The 16,836-nt window shown below is 37.7% G+C and overlaps 2 protein-coding genes and 1 long non-coding RNA gene across 3 annotated transcripts; all 3 read right to left on the reverse strand.

Annotated features, from left to right (window-relative positions):
* Positions 1–410: 410 nt before the first annotated feature.
* LOC138880810 (uncharacterized) lies at positions 411–3,145 on the reverse strand. Its single transcript, XM_070160989.1, has 6 exons — positions 2,978–3,145; positions 2,726–2,891; positions 1,892–2,266; positions 1,524–1,762; positions 803–1,268; positions 411–715 (listed from the first exon to the last, which is right to left on the reverse strand). The coding sequence occupies exons 1-6, from the start codon at positions 3,143–3,145 to the stop codon at positions 411–413; spliced, it is 1,719 nt and encodes a 572-aa protein (XP_070017090.1).
* Positions 3,146–3,151: 6 nt separating this feature from the next.
* On the reverse strand, positions 3,152–3,991 carry LOC138880811 (uncharacterized). Its single transcript, XM_070160990.1, has one exon. It carries the CDS (start codon positions 3,989–3,991, stop codon positions 3,152–3,154), a length of 840 nt encoding a protein of 279 aa, XP_070017091.1.
* Positions 3,992–4,405: 414 nt separating this feature from the next.
* Positions 4,406–9,502, reverse strand: LOC104222918 (uncharacterized). Its single transcript, XR_710017.2, has 2 exons — positions 8,577–9,502; positions 4,406–6,108 (listed from the first exon to the last, which is right to left on the reverse strand). It is a non-coding gene; the product is annotated as an uncharacterized lncRNA (long non-coding RNA).
* Positions 9,503–16,836: the final 7,334 nt, after the last annotated feature.

Below are 16,836 nucleotides of genomic sequence, written 5' to 3' on the forward strand. Positions count from 1 at the left end.
TCATCCTGGTCCCCTAAATTGATTGCTTCAGTCTCACTCAAATTAGGCTTTGGTTTTTCTTCAAATTGTTTTAGCTCTTTACTAATTTCCTCAAATATTGCTTCTTCATCATATTCTATTTCATCATCATATTCTACTTCTTGGATTGTTATTTCAGAATTAGATTGGTTTTTAAGACTCGGCTGAAAACTCTTCATGCATGTCATGTCACTGCAACCAGCATAAAAAGAATTGTACAAAAGAAGAAAAAAGAACAAAATAAAACACTATTAAGAATAACGGAAAATGGAAAATTGCATTTCATTGAAAATAAAAGGATAGTAGGGTTTGAACATCAAAACAAGCAAAAACTAAAAATCTGGATTACAACCCTGGAATAACCCAGATAACAGAAAGGAAAACAAAGCAAACTACCAAAACTCCTTCCTGGTGGGGAGAGGAGTAGCTTCCCAATTGCTAAGCTTCAGGTTTGGGCCAACGAGTTGCACATCTGCTTTACTAAAGCCTTCACCAACTTCTACCATATTGACCTCTTCGAACAGACTTTGGAACCTCTTGATCAGTTCTTCATCAACATCAACCACAAGTTTTGGGATTGAGGAGGTTGGAGGTTTTTCGGTTCCTGGCTTGACAAAAGACTTAGAGATGTGCGGGACGGGCTTGGGGAGCGACCATACCTTCTGTTTCAGATTTTTAACCCTTTTCACGTCCTTCTCTGTGGGCATGAATCCCAAACCAAATGTACCAGGATTCCCACTGGGGTACACTGGATGCACAATACCCTACAAAGATGAGCCCAGACCCTTTCCCAGTACAAAACCATTCTTCAACATTTCATTCGCAACCATGATGGACACGGAGGATAGCTTAGGACCCGGAATGCATTTTCCTTCAGGAATTTTCTCAACAGACACTGTTTTGAATGTCTGATAGACCCAAGGTCCCTTATCATCTTTAGCTTCAATGAACGGAACAATTGTATCATTACAAGCTGACAAGTCCTCGTCACCGTGCACAACTATTTCCTGCCTGTCCCATTCAAACTTCACCATTTGGTGCAAAGAAGATGGGACCGCTTTAGCAGCATGTATCCAGGGCCTGCCCAACAATAGATTGTAGGAGACAGCCACATCTAACACTTGGAACTCCATGGTAAACTCAACAGGCCCTATCGACAATTCGAGCATTATATCTCCAACAAAATCTTTACCTCCCCCATCAAAGCCTCGAACACACACACTGTTCAAGTGGATTCTTTCGGTGCCAATCTTTAGATTTTGCAGAGTAGACAAGGGACAAATATTCGCACTAGAGCCATTATCAACCAAAACCCTTGAGACAACAGAATCTTCACACTTCACCGTGAGATAAAGAGCTCGGTTGTGTTCTGTACCCTCCATAGGAAGTTCATCGTCCGAGAAAGTGATCCTATTTGCTTCGAAGATCTTGCTAGCTATCTTTTCCAAGTGGTTCATTGTGATCTTATCAGGAACGTGTGCCTCATTTAAAATCTTCATCAAGACCTTGCGATGTTCATTTGAATGTATCAACAAAGACAAAAGACAAATCTGAGCTGGTGCTTTCCTTAACTGCTCCACAATGGAATAATCCTGCACTTTCATCAACTCCTCAGTGACCGATTTCTTTACTGGCATTTGGCTATCCTTGAATGGCTTGGCTTTCCTTAATTCTTCTGGGGTGAAACATCTCCCAGAACGAGTCAATCCTCCAGATTCATTAACTTCTTCCTCTATTTCTTTTCCTTTGTATGTCACTATCACTTATTTATAATTCCACGGAACAGCCTTGGCATCCACCACTGGCAGCTGGGTTACTGGTTTAATGATGATAGGGGTAATGGGAGCCCCTTTCATAACTATGACAGGCTTACTTGAAATCCATGGCACTACCACTTTTGAACTTCCCGGACTTACCCCAATATCTTTCGATAGCCCTTTCACGACCAACACTGGTGGTTTCGAGCTCGGCTTTTCTGTCACCCCTTCAACTATTAAGGGCTTCGCTTTGGTAGAGTCGGAAGCTTTAACCAAATTACATTCGCTGGCCCGAATCATCATGACGGACATAGAATACTTCTTGGGCTCCCTGTCCTTGTGAACTATTTCAATCATATGCATCTCTGCATGGGCTGTCAAAGGGTTTTGGTTGAGGTTTGGCGCATCTAGGCTTTGGACTACAATTTGGTTTGTATCAATGAGCTCCTGGATTGCCCGTTTCAAATGCCAACACTTCTCTATGTCATGCCCTGGAGCATAAGAACAATGGCGCATCTTAGGGAATAATCAAGGTTCTTTGGAGGGGGATTCGGTATCTTTGACTCAATCGGCCTCAAGACGTCCAACTGCCTTAACCTTTGAAACAGACTAGCATAGGACTCTCCAAGCGGGGTAAAAGTTTGTTTCCGCTGCTGCCTCTCTCTCCTACTCTGGCCTTGATCGAAAATTTGAACCAGTGGGGTTTTGATAGGGTTGTGGGGGTGGATAGGTATTTTGTGGAGCTAGGTAGATATTCTGCGGAGCCGGAGCACGCCATTGCGGGTAAGGAGGGGGTTGAGCATATGACTGTGCGTGGTGAACAAGGTATTGGGATGGCCTGGCTGAGTATTGGGGGTTTTGCGGGGAAAAGTAATGTTGAGGTGGATTATATGGAGCTTGGGCGTAGGCTTGAGGTCGGGGTCGAGGATGGGTGTATTGATGAGGTGAACCCCTCTGGCCATGCCATGATCTGGAAACAACCATAGCGACATCTTCCTTCTTCTTCTTGCCTAGCAAACTTCCGTTACCACTCTGGATTGCCTGGGTGGTTGCTTTTATAGTAGAATAACTCATGATCTTACTCGACTTGAGCCCCTCTTCCACCATTTCTTCCATCTTCACCACATCATTGAAAGACTTACCAATGGCTGAGATCAAGTGGCCATAGTAAGTGGGCTCCAGGCTTGAAGAAAGTATTTAACCATCTCGTCCTCTTCCATCGGAGGATTGACTCGTGCAGCTTGCTCCCTCCATCGGAACTCATATTCTCTAAAGATTTCACTGGGTTTCTTTTCCACCTTGGTCAGAGATAGGCAGTCTGGAACAATGTCTATATTGTACTGAAAGTGCCGGGCAAAGGCCTGAGCCATATCGTCTCAGGTATACCACCTGCTGGTGTCCTGGCGGGTGTACCATTCTAAAGCTTCCCCACTTAGACTTTGGCTGAAGTATGCCATCAGTAATTCATCTTTTCCCCCGGCGCCTCTCATTTTACTACAATAACCTCTCAGATGAGCTACAGGATCCCAATGTCCGTCATACAAGTCAAACTTGGGCATCTTGAACCCGACAGACAATTGGACATCGGGGAACAAACACAAATCCTTATAGGCCACACTCACTTGGTTTCTCAACCCTTGCATATTTCGCAATGATTGCTCCAGACTCTGTACCTTCCTAAACATCTCTTCTTGCTCCGCGTTCTTAGGTGGTTTGTCAGTTTCAACATAAGGTTCAAATTGGGGAGTGTAAGAGTAAGGATCTGGGACTTTGAAGGTGGGCTCCGGTGCATAGTAATGGGCATCTGTAGCGGGGAATGCAGGCTCACTAGAGGATCGGTGGAGGGTAGCTTGTGGAGGGGGTACAAAAATAGGAGCAGATGTCGGAGCAGGGTATGAGGTTGTTTTGGTTGGCGGAGCATGAACAGTTTGGGCTGAAGTGCCGGGGTAGTTGTGGTAAGGGGTAAAGCCAGGTGCGTGTTGTGGGGAAAGATCAATAGTATTGGGCATCTGGGATTGAGAGAGTGGTGGAATGGAAGCAGGGTTTTCTGTGTAGTTGGTGGGGAACGAGGGTAGAGGGTGTCCCTTAATCCAGGCTTGATACATTTCTGTCATCTGATGCCTCAACCTCCGGACCTCCTCTTGCAGTTCTGATTCCGACTCAACAATCTCCCTTGGTGGGTCTACAACTCCAATGTCTGTTTTCCTGCTAGCCATGACTGTTTGATTCTTTGACTGGGTATTGTATGGATGACTTGCCAGGATGCCAACAAACTAACCACCTTCCTGAAACTCAAATAGAGATAACAGAGGACAACAACACAAAACCATCATGTTAGTGTTAGAGCATTTATCAAATAGTAATATCACATTACATGCAATGCACCTAGCAACAATTAACGGTTCTAAAATGGCTTTGAGGGTCGCAGGGTCATATGACATCATCCCAAATTGCTCATTTCAATCATTTCTTCTCTTTCTTTTCCAACACCTCTTATCACTTTTTTCTTTTTCTTTCTCTTTTTATTTTGAACCAAAAATGATTTGATCGAACCCGATGTAGGTTGCCTTCATATCATGTCCCCATGAATCAGACCAAGCGTAGTTCTGGAGAAGTGGTGGAAAATAAACTGAAAACAAAATCTTTTTGCGATTTTTCATTTAAACTTTTTGATATTAAAATACAAAGGGAAATACGATAATGAAAGACATGATAGACTCAACTACACTACGACAAACTCTGACACTACCTAAAGGACTCAGTACTTCTAGACAAGACACGAAAGTAAAAGACAACATACGACAATCTCAAAACACCTAAATAGAATGACTCCTCAAGCTGCTCCTGAATGCGACGGTCCTAGTTGGGACGATCCTAGGCTGTCTGTCATGCTCAAACTCTATAACATGCCTCGTAAAGAAACACCGATGTTGGGAATAAAGGCCCTGGCGTGTGCCCCCGCATCCTGAAGGCCGACCCTAAACAAATACTGGCCATGCTGCTCCATGTTTGCTGCCAATCCCATTAACTGAGACTTTATCAACTCAAGCTTATCCTAGGGATCTTGGTCCGATGCCTCCTCAAAATCATCTGTCTGAAGAGCCCGACCCCTAAGTTGTGCTGGCAATGGGGTGCTGACCCCTGGAGGGACGGATTGTAACCAAATCAAGTACTCCTGAGTACACTCGGGCTTGCCGACGTCCTCTACTAATGTATTTTTCTTCATCCTCTTTGCATTGTTCCAGTATTGCACATACTTGATTTCATCAGCCGCCTTTTTGCTAAAATTTATGATGTGCCTCCGAAGATTCAAAGTTGGAGGCTCCTCTTGTCTTCTGCCCAATTGCCGCATTACCCTATCGGGAGTGTACAGTCTGACACACTTGAGTCCTATCAGCATCAGGAAAATCTGCATGAGGCACCCTACCAAGATATCATCCAAAGGTAGCCAAAGGTAAGCCCACAAAACATTCCCATTTGTCCTCAAACCGAGGAACTCAATCCAAGCTGTGACGCCTACTGGGTACGTAAACTTAGGAGATTTCATCCTACGTTCGATGCATACCATCCGATCCCTCAAGGCACAGTCGATGGGACAAAGTAAGGAAGCAGTGTGCAAATGCTGCATCATCCACAACTATAGCAAAAGGTTACTTCCCTCAAAATATCTGACACCTCCCCTAACCTCACTCAGGGCTCGGTACAACTCTGCTAAGATCATCGGCACAACGGTAACAGTTTTGCGTTGCTTCTCATGAAATAGTGCCATTACCACTGACTGCAGACGGGTGCTAATGTGCCTCTCATCTAATGGAAAAACCAATAATCCCAACAAAGCAAGGCTGAAAGCTTCGATGCGACGTCTTTGCCACTTTGCCTTGGTTGTGCAGAACTCATCCCAAAAGACGTCAAAACTATCTTGTGGTCCAAATCTAGCAAACACATAATCCAAGGATATCCAGGACTGCTCGAGACATTTTAAATGCTTATTATCTTTCAGGCCCAGGTCGCTGAGGAATCTTGTCCTAGAGTGGTCTCGGGGAAGTATCATGTCCTTGCATATATAGCTTAAACGAGTGAGACCAGACATTTCCGCCAAGGTAGGAGTCATCTCACTCTCCAAATCTGAAAATCAAATTTTGCAGATCCCAATAAGTCAACATTGCCTCCACTAAGTCTGGGCGGGGTGTGATATCAAGAAGGGAAGTTAGGGTGCCCAATTTCTGCATTAACTCATGCTGCTCTAACGATGAAAACATTTTCCACCACTTGATCAACTTCCTAGGAATCTTTACTACCATCAACACTTTGGATCGAATCAGCGGGTCCATACCTGAATGAAGCAAACATGGTTAGCGACTCGGGACACTACGTGACCCCACCATATTCCTAGTCGACAAATGCAGGACACAACTTGGCTATATTTGCAAAATGGCCTAAGTGGCTGAAAGTGGCTATTAGCGCAAACTTGACAAAGTTGACCCCTAATGCATGAGAAATACTCCATTTAAAGCTTACATGACTCTAATATCCCAACAATCATGGTCTTAAAAATTACTTTGCAGAAATGGACCCTTTTTGCAAAAATGGCCGATGTGGCCAAATGTGGCTAGGCACGCAAACCCGACATGGATGGACCTTAAAGTGATATGACATCGAGTTATAAACTCAAGATCCTAAGACATGGGTAATTGAGCCACTCTTGCGAAAATAACTCTATTTTGCAAGAATGACCGATGTGGCCAAAAGTGGCTAGACATGCAAATTTGACATGAATGAACCTTAGAATTAAGAGGACACTTTATTGTAGACTCAAGATCCTAAGACAAGAGATAACAAACTACTTTGAGAAAACACTTCTATTTTTGCAAAAACGGCCAATGTGGCCAAATATGGCTATACATGCAAGATTTGGCTACGACCCCAGCAGCCAAGAATCTAGGACCTAATAGGAAGACCGGACCCTAAGTGGGTTGCCTACGTATCCCACCCCAGAAGACGAGAATCAGGTTCGCGTAGTTCGGAAAGATTGGTCATGGGAGAAAGCCTTTTAAAAAAAATGCAACTAATTTGGAAAAACCATATTTTGTCTTTTTGAGAAATGATGGAAAATGTAAACTCTTTTTGGATCTTCTTTTCTCTTTTTTTTGAATTTTTGGAAAATGATCTTTTTTTTTCTCCTTTTTTTTTGAATTTTTGGAAAATAATGGGAAAATGTAAAATCTTTTTTGGATTTTTCATTTTCATTTTTTTTTAAAAAAAAGTAGTGAAAGAAAAATATAACTGGGTCCTACTTGCTTCGTCTTTCACCCTTCTTTCCTAAGCATTGGTCTGCCAAATAACTTTTTTACCCTCAAAGATGCAACATGTATCACATAGGGATGATTGAATGTCTTTTTGGGCCACGGGCCCATTTTGACAAAATTTGGATAGGCTTCCTACAAAGGAACACGGTACTTGGGACCGTGCCCTGTTAGGTCTAAATGACATGATGCAAATAAAAATGACCTAAAGGCTGACCTAAGTTTGGGGTTCACTAACAAGGCAATTCAAGGGAGCGTATGGTCGATGGTGGCTGCTCAAGCTTTCCACCCACTCCATACGTCCGGCGGCCCCCCCTCCTAAATTAAGGGTGACTCAACAAAGAGTTCGTGCACGCGACGCGTACTCCGAGACTTGTTACAGAAAGAAGACTCATGGTTATGCACATGATGACAGTTTATAAAACAGTAACACATTAAGAAAAGCGATAAACAAATAGCCAACAAAATAAGGAAATAAGACAAACAAAGTAAATAAAGAAAACAAACACCTCAACTGAATATCCTAAAAGCCAACAAGATCAAATACCAGCTCGAACCTGCAGCTCCCCAACAGAGTCGCCAGAGATGTCACACCCCTTTTTTACAACCAAACTTCACTAAACCCTCTTAAATTAATAAAAAGATTTTATGAAGCTTGAAAAGAGTTTCTCATTAAAGAGTGACAAAATTATGTTCAAAAGGAAATAACTCAGAGTCGCCACCTGACATTTGCTTCGGTGTGCCAGGTCACCGTTTTTAAAAATGATTTTCCTTTTAAAACACTTTGGACTCCAAATTAAGTCCGTACCAGAGATTTGGGTAAGGGGATTCATTTGACTCGGGGAGAAGGTGTTAGGCACTCCCCAAGTCCCATAACTAATACGGTTGTGTACTTGATCAAGTCGGTTTTTAAAATATTCGAATTAAGGTAAAACAAACACAGAAAAATAAACACACAAAAGGGCTCGAGGTCGTCCCCACCTAATAAAATAAAAATAAAATAAAATACTGCAAGCTCCACTTTTGGCCTCCAAATACAAGTACTACGGGGCATTCCCCGGAATAAAATATATACAAGTCCTTCGGGGCATTACCCGGATAAATTTAACTAAGGGAACGACCTCTCGCCTCAAAATTAACAAAAATCCTATTTCCTACTCAAGTGTGGTCGGCCTAAACGTGATCCTAGCGATTTTAAACAAAATAAGTCAAAGCCACAAGAACTAGTCTAAGACTAAAGCAATTTTAATTATGTTTGCGAACCATCCAGTTAGTAATTAAACACATCACAAAGTTCCGGTGTTTCTAACAATTTATAACCCAATTTCCTTAAGAAGAGAAATGATTAAATTAAGTGATAAGCTAGTTTTCTTAAACCAAATAAAATCAATAGTCGAAAACATAACTGTAAAACAAAAAGCCAAGCAGATACCTCAATTAAACATTAATAGGAACACAAGTTAGGAATTAAAGAATGAAGAAGAGTTTAGAATTAGACCTCAAATGGGCAAATTCTTCCTCAAACGCTAGAACAAAGTAATCTGACGGAACCTTCAGATCGAAAACTCGCGCAGTGACCTCGCTGACTCAACTCTCCTTGCTCAGATCGAAAAATTCACTGAAAAATCTGAGCTCGTCGACAACAAACTTTTGAGTTACTGAATGGGTGATGTTTTTGGTTCACATGGCCGTAAGATTTTTGGCAACAATGGAGAGGGATTATAAATGTTAGTTGGTGAAAAAGGATAGCTAAATCACTGTGAAGCTCGACAAGATTAAAAGAAAAGAAGATAAAAATTTGACTGTTAAATCCTCAGTGTCTAGCGAGATCGGCGGTGTTAGAATTTCTTCTGTCACCCCATGAATTATTTCGTGCTCTTTATCCTTATTCTGTCAATTTTTCTATGTGTTTGTGAATACTCAAATCTGATTGATTTGGTTAAAAAAAATTCAAGTGGCATATTCAAGTGGCTAAGCAATTCCACGTAGCAGATTCAAGAGAATTCATTAAAAATGATTTAACATTCAGATGAAAAGGCAGTTAAGAAGCTCCGATTGACAATATTTTCCGGTGGAATTAAAGATTTTCAGTGTCAGCTGACTTTTGTCAAAAAGGGGTCCTTGTTTTATTGTTGGAAAAAGAACGATGGGGTCGAAGATAAGGCTAGGGTTTCTATAATTTGGTATTTTATATGAAGGTGAGAAGGGATGATGGTCATTGGATTAGAAGGAAATAGATGGCTAGGATTAAATCTTGCACATAAATGGGCTAATGAGTAGGGAAGAATGGGCTAAGAATAATTGATTTAAGTTAAAAGAAATGGACTCATACCTTTGGGCCTACAAATTTTCTTATTGGACAAAGACAAGCTCAAAAATCCTAACAAAATATTAATTAAACTTAATTAAGTAAATAAACAAAATTTTAAAATGAAACTACTTTTTTGTATTCTTAAATGTTATAACAATAAAGTAAAAAGTAAAGAAAATGGGCTAAAGTCATGATAAAATTAAGATACCATGAATAAAAATATACTAATTGATCTTAAACTAAAGATAAAAATATAAAAAAAGCGATAAACACGATAAATAAAACTATTTTATTATCTTTTCTTAGGACTAAAAGTAAAAAGATTAAAATTATATTAAAATAAAGTCAAGTAAATATTTTAAAAATATTAAAATACTAAAACTAACTTTAAAATTTGCGCGGGTCAAAAATTACGTGCTTACATGGGTTACCTACGTATCATTTGGGAACATGAATCAGTTCTTGCGTAGTTGGGGAAGATTGAGAATAAAGTAAATAAACTAACTCTTTTTTTTATTTTAATTTTTTTTTTTCCGAAAGAAATACTTACAAAGAAGAAAGAAAATATTTTTGGATTTCAATTTTTTTTTAAGGATTTTTGAAAAGAAAGACTTCTAAAGAAGAGAATAAAAATATTTTCTTAAATTTTAACTTCTTTTTCTTTTCTTTTTTTTTCTGAAAAACTCGAAAGAAAAACTTCTAAAGAAGAAAGGAAATATTTTTTGACTTTCACTTTGAATTTATGAAAGAAATACTACAAAAGAAACGAGAATTTTTTTTTTTGAATTTGCAAACAAATATTTTTGGATTTTGAGAGAGATTAGAAGAAAATATTTTTGTATTTTTTTTTTAAAAAAAATTGGGGTCTAAAAGAAAGTATTTCTAAAGAAAGAAGTAAATGAAAATATTTTTTGGATTTTTTTTTAAAAATGGTGTCTCAAAAAAAAAAAGACTTTTCTAGAGAGGAAGTAAAGGAAAATATTTTTGGATTTTTTTGAAAATTATGGGCCGGAACCGATGAGGTTTGCCTACGTATCTCACATCCGGTGAGAATCAGACCCGCGTAGTTCACCCAATTTTGACGGAACAAAGGAAAATATGACTTATTTTGAAATGAATTTTCTTTTTTTTTTTCTTCAAAATTTCAACAAAATTTCAGGGTAATTCAAATACCTACCTCTCACTCTCTTTTCTTTTCTCTTTTTTTCGATTTTCATTTTCTTTCACTATTCTAGAAGCCAGTCAGTATGCAAGCTAAAGCAAATGAATGCGCAAGTAGCAAGTAGCATGCATCATGATGGTCTTTTCATTTCGGGTACACCTGTCCTAGACGGACTCAACCCCTATGTTGAGTCTCCAAAGTCAAATACACATGATGCAAACAAACGTTCCTACTAGGGATCCGACATGAGACTGAGTTATTCTAGGTTTAAAACCTGGGTGTATTGTTCTAGACCAGGCTTACCCGAGCGAACAACTCGAGCCGGAGGGGGGGGGGCAGCATACCGGTAATCAAAAGATCATCCGGCTTTGCAACTTGCCCAAACCTCGTTCTATTTAGGATATGACACTAACAGAAAGAAGTCACGCCAGCGTGCACTCCTCAGAAGAGAGAAGAGAGGGGTTTCGTAGCAGTTTATATACAGTTCAGGTAATATCAAAGCGGTAAAAGCAACATTTAGCACATTAGGCCCAAACATGTAATAAATTCAGATAATAAATATAACAATTATTCTAAGCTTGAATTCTTGAACCCTGAACCAGAGATTCTGGGTTCGGTCCCCAGCAAAGTCGCCAAAGCTGTCACACCTCCTTTTTCCTACACCTCCGGAAAAGAGTGTACATGAGGGAGTTTTTCCAATTAAAGTGACAATCGAAACGGGATTATTTATTTAAGAATCAAAGTCGCCACTTGGGATAATTTATGGTGTCCCAAGTCACCGGTTTAAATCCCGAATCGAGGAAAGATTGACTCTGTTTTACAGTCCGCGGATACAAAAATTCGGGTAAGGAATTCTGTTAACCTAAGAGAAAGTGTTAGGCATTCCCGAGTTCCGTGGTTCAAGCACGGTCGCTCAACTGTTATTATTGGCCTATTTATCTGATTTTAAAACATGTTTTAACCTATGGTTCAATTTTAACTTTATATCCGCTTTTATTTAGTTATTTTTTTAGGAAAGATTCAACATCATCCAAAACACGTCTTGAACCACGTCACATAAATGCACCCGTGGTCCACGACATATTTTATCAAACGTTGTTGAGATTTGGATTTGGGTCACATGAAATGCACACCCGAGTTTAAGGAAATTAATTTAAACTATGCGCCTAAAGCAACTAAGTACTTTCAAGTACTACTGACATCATAATTTCGCATTTTTCTTATATAAGAAATTAAACGAATATCATAGTCCCAAAAATAAGAGGAAAATGTTCGTACTGGATCTTGCCATTAATCTTTGCGACTGAAACATCTTGTTAGGTACTGATAACTAAATCTTTGAAATATATAAAGGAAAAGCTAGAAAGGGTATCTTACCCAAGTAAACCATGGAAAATACTACTAATCTAAAAATATGTTAAAATAGAAACACATTGGATCCAGACACTAAAATATCCTAATTATCGTGATACAAAAATACGAAAATAAGAAGATAACTGAAGTTAAACATCTATCTGATAGTATTAGAAAAACAATTAAATTTATTCATAACTAAGGGTTGCAATCAAATTAACAAGAGAACAAAGCTATTACGAGGCAAATTGGAAAGAAACACGGAAATCATTACTACATCAATGCATTTTTAATAGACATAGTGTAATATAAATATTTGCAAAAGACTTTGTTGGTAAGATGCCAAAACGTTCCATAACAATGGAATAACAGAGAACTAACTCGACATTTAAAGAACAGAGTAAACCAAAAATAATTGATGGATGAAAAAGAAAAAATGATGTTGAGCCATTCATGAACAGAGAATGAGTTTAAGAGGAAAAAAAAACCTTTAATGAGTAGAAACCTTCCTTTATTAAGAAATCAACTTGTGTACAAAGGCAACAAACTCGACGACCAAATGAGCACATGAACAAGACCAACTTGGGACTGAGTTACAGCCAGAGAACTCACTGGCGACCGAAATCGACGTCCCCAAATGGACTAATCTCTACTGGGTTTGGACGGTGATTTCAAGCTGATTTCCGCACTTGTTTGGGTCGTTTTTTTGGGTTGGTTCTTGGCTGGAATTTGGGGCTTTCGGGGGTTATTTATGGGGTGGTTTCAGCTGTGTTTTGGCTGAAAATTTCTGCAATTTTGGAGCTTTACTTAGCTAGTTTCAATGAAGTTTTGGAGCAAAGTTACATGGCTATGGATGTAAGATTTTGAGATGCATTTGGATGATTTTCATGGCTCAACAGTTGCTGGTTTTCATATTATTTACATGGGTAAAAATAAATAGAATTGGTTTTCTGATTTTAGTGTAAAAATGGAGGGAAAAAAATGGAGAGCCCTTCCTCTTGTTGTCGCCCTCTATTCAAGAAGAAAGGAGATAATCCCCCTAGCCTTTTTGTCTTCGTCTATATATCAGCCTGTGCATATATCTTCATTTGTTTGGAAAGAAAAATCATGGGCCCTCCCAATAAACTGAAATCTCCGAAAATTTTCTTTGTCGTGCCTGCGTGCATGTGAAATTTTTGGAATTGGGATAAGGTTTGTTGGAAGGAATCTCATGATGTGCCATGTTTTCATTGGCTTTTTTTTTTATTAGTTTTTTTTTTCCTTTTGAAAATAAGTCCACAAAATAAAATCTATTCCTAAAATAACAAGGTAAAATCACTACATACTCAATATTTATTTCTTGAAAGTCTCTAACTTGAAAATTGCACTAAACTAAATTATATATTTTGGAAACTTTTGTTTCTTTTTTTTTTTTTAAAAAGAAAAGAAATAAAACTAATACTCTAAAAATATGTAACTTTTTTTTGTAATTTCTATTTTTGTGACGAAGTAAAGTAAAAGAGCCAAAATTAGTTGAAATATCTATATTAGGCCTAAATTAAATATTTACATGCTAAAATATGAAAAAACTTGGGGAGAGTCAAAAATCACATGTCTACAATCCTTAGAAGGGATATATAAGGAAGCTAACTAGCTAACGAGCCCTAAATAGTATTTCCTTTCATGGATGAATTGACAGAGTGCTTTAATTTGGATAATTGAACGTAAACTTACTATTTAACTTTAATGATAATTTTATAGCCACACAAATATTATGGTTTATTTAAGATCAAAAGTTAAAAAAGTGTTAAAGCCACACTATATTATGACATATCCAAAATAACAAGTTTTAAAAGTTTTTATTTTTTCTTAAGCTTCGTGTGTCTAATTAAATAGGTTTATATAAATTTAAACGAAGGTTGAAGGGTACATGTGTTTCGAGTATCTAAATCTAAGAGAAGAGCATGACAAAATTGTCTTTGTAATCTAAGCAAGGCCTACCGAAAGTAGTTCTGTCTTTCCAAATCTTCCGAATTCTGAAATTTTCTTATCTAATAGGGTTCCTAGTTAATACCTTTCAACTAAGCCCGTTATGAATGAGTAAAAAGGCTACACAATATGCTTAGCGTAATATGCTCTGATTGGTATTGGATAAAAAAAGATTTTGCTTTCTTCTCACTCATGAAGAATAATAAAGTGAATGCGGGGCTTTCGTGGAAAAAGAGTAAGTTCGAAAAAGAGGGTGAACATTAAGCTAGCTTTTGGACATAGATTTAGTTGAAACTTGAAAAAAGAGTTTTTTGAAGTTGTGTTGAAAAATAATTTTTGGAATTTGAAGTTGGACATACATTTTATTTGAAAAAAATTGAAATTTTGTGAACGGAGAAATAATTTCACCCAAATTGCCCTAAACCAATTTTTGGGAAATTGAATTCTTTTTTACATTTTTTTAATAAAAACTAATCATATTCCATGAGCAAACGATATTTTCATTTTTTTTTTAAAGTAGTAAAAATTTATGGCCAAACGGGAGCTAAAAAAGTTGTCACCAAATCAAAAGAAAGTTGAGTATTTTTTTTTATGAAGGTGAGTTGATAAGAAAATTGTATAAAAGCTAATTAGGAAAAAAAAGGTTTCTAATCCAAGTATAATAGCATAGGAGAGTGCAAATTTGTTAAAAAATTGAAGGAAATATAGCTCTAGTGCAGAACTAGCTAGAGAATCTGTCACTGTTTACTTCCTTGAAACAATGTTGAAGTTGAGGCCTAGTATTAGTTGTTGTATCTGTTCTCTGTACTCTTAGATATATATGCAACAGGTTTCGTTAGTTTTCATGGACGTAGGAATGACAATGGGGCGGGACGGGTTTAAATTTATGCGGGTGCGATTGAGGTTGAAGCTTATGTGGGTGTAGGGCGGGACAGGTTGCGGGTTCTTTTACCCTCCATTGCCTTAATCCAGTTTTGGGCCTTTAGGCTAACAGTGAAAGTCCCTTGTTTAATCAAATTCTTCAAATACATATTGCAACATATTCTATGGGAAAATTTTATCGTTGTTTTTTTTTTTTGGTTACCAAAACACATTTACCTGGTTCTGTGTTTGATTCTAGTAATTTATTTTTTTTTAAAAATTAGGAGTAATAACATTCTTGAAAGTTGGCCAGCTTATAAATAACGTTAATCATTTATTACTATGGAGTAGTTCATATTTTATCAAAACAAAAAGTAATAATTTATTGAAATCATAATCAAATTTCAACAGTATAATACCTTATTTATAACTACAGTTGCCATTTATCTACACGGGATGTTATACATTTTTTCCATTTGCATTTGCTCATATTTTGTAGATCATGAAGTTTAATGGTCAAATATTAAAAGTTTTACCTTATAGATTAATCAATAAGTGAATTTTTATATATATCATAAAAAAAGTCTTAAACTATTTTACAAATAGCAAAACTTTTGGTGCAACATGTTCAATGCAAATAAGATAAGCGGATCTTAAAATATGTTACTAATCAATAGAAACGAAAAAGGATAAATAAAAAAAAAAATTAAAAAACTTATGCGGGGCAGGGCGGGTCTATGCGGGGCAGATTGAAAACAAAGAAATTCACTATACGGGGCAAGGCGGGCGGGTTGAGTCATTGCAGGTTTAGGCTGAACCCACCTCGCAACCATCCCGCCCCATTGCCATTCCTACTTGGATGGTATCTATATTTAGTGATAAAATCTAAGAATTTTATATAATAAAGGAATTTTAAAATATATTTAAGTGTTGTAAAATATAACCCAAAATAATAATATAGAACAAGCAAAACAAACTAAGATGATATAACCCAAAATAACAATATAGAACAAGCAAAACAAACTAAGAGATATAGATAGAAAGAGAGGAAGAGAGATTCTTATTTCTTCTTCAATTGTGTGTATTTTCCTATATATTACAAGGCCTTTATATAGGCATAAAAAGTGAAGAAAATATGTCATGGAATATGTCATTGAACATACAAAATATGTCATTGAATATGTCATTAAGCATTTGAGATGAAGATCATGGAAGAAGAGTAGACATCCACCATAATGTGATATTTATCATAACACTCCCCCTTGGATGTCCAAAGATAATGTGCCTCGTTAAAACCTTATTAGGAAAAAAAAACTCTATGAGAAAAAAAATTCTAGTGAAGGAAAAAGAGTACACATGTTTAGAAATACACCTTTTGGTTGCCTCATTAAAAACCTTGCAAGGAAAATCCAGTGGGACAAAACCTTGTAAGGGAAAAAGAGTACAACGCGTATTAACTCCCCCTGATGAGAGCATCAACTCACATCCTTGAGTCTTCGCATCCCAATTTTGTACACCAGTTTCTTGAAGGTTGATGTTGGTAGAGATTTGGTGAACAAATCAGCCATATTATCACTTGAACGAATTTGTTGCACATTGATATCACTATTCTTTTGAAGATCAGGTGTAAAAAATAACTTTGGGGAAATGTGCTTTGTCCTATCTCTTTTTATGAATCTTCCCTTCAATTGGGCTATGCATGCTGCATTGTCTTCATACAAAATTGTGGGTAGTTTTTCACACTTCAAACCACATTTGTCTCGGATAAGATGTATTATAGACCTCAACCAAATACATTCTTGACTTGCTTCATGAATAGCAATTATCTCAGCATGATTAGAAGAAGTAGCCACGATTGATTGCTTAGTCGATTGCCAAGATATGGCATGCCACCACATGTAAACACATAACCTGTTTGAGATCGAGCCTTATGCGGGTCAGATAAATACCCAGCATCGGCATAACCAACAAGATCGGGATTGCAATCATTGCCATAAAATAAGCCCATATCGGTAGTCCCTTTTAGATATCGCAATATGTGTTTGATCCCATTCCAGTGTCTCCTTGTAGGAGCAGAGCTATATCTTGCTAAGACATTAACCG

Source organism: Nicotiana sylvestris, chromosome 11 (genome assembly GCF_000393655.2).
Source record: "Nicotiana sylvestris chromosome 11, ASM39365v2, whole genome shotgun sequence".
NCBI classification, from domain to species: Eukaryota; Viridiplantae; Streptophyta; class Magnoliopsida; order Solanales; family Solanaceae; genus Nicotiana; species Nicotiana sylvestris.

Bases quoted from the DNA above. Each gene is read 5' to 3' on its own strand.
- LOC138880810 (XM_070160989.1), bottom strand. From the start codon at position 3,145: ATGGCTCAGGCCTTTGCCCGGCACTTTCAGTACAATATAGACATTGTT. The intron at 2,267-2,725 runs GTTCACCTCATC...CTTATGCTCCAG, and splicing joins ATCATGGCATGGCCAGAGGG to GGCATGACATAGAGAAGTGT. The intron at 1,269-1,523 runs GTCTTGATGAAG...CAAAATCTAAAG, and splicing joins ATTCAAATGAACATCGCAAG to ATTGGCACCGAAAGAATCCA.
- LOC138880811 (XM_070160990.1), bottom strand. From the start codon at position 3,991: ATGGCTAGCAGGAAAACAGACATTGGAGTTGTAGACCCACCAAGGGAG.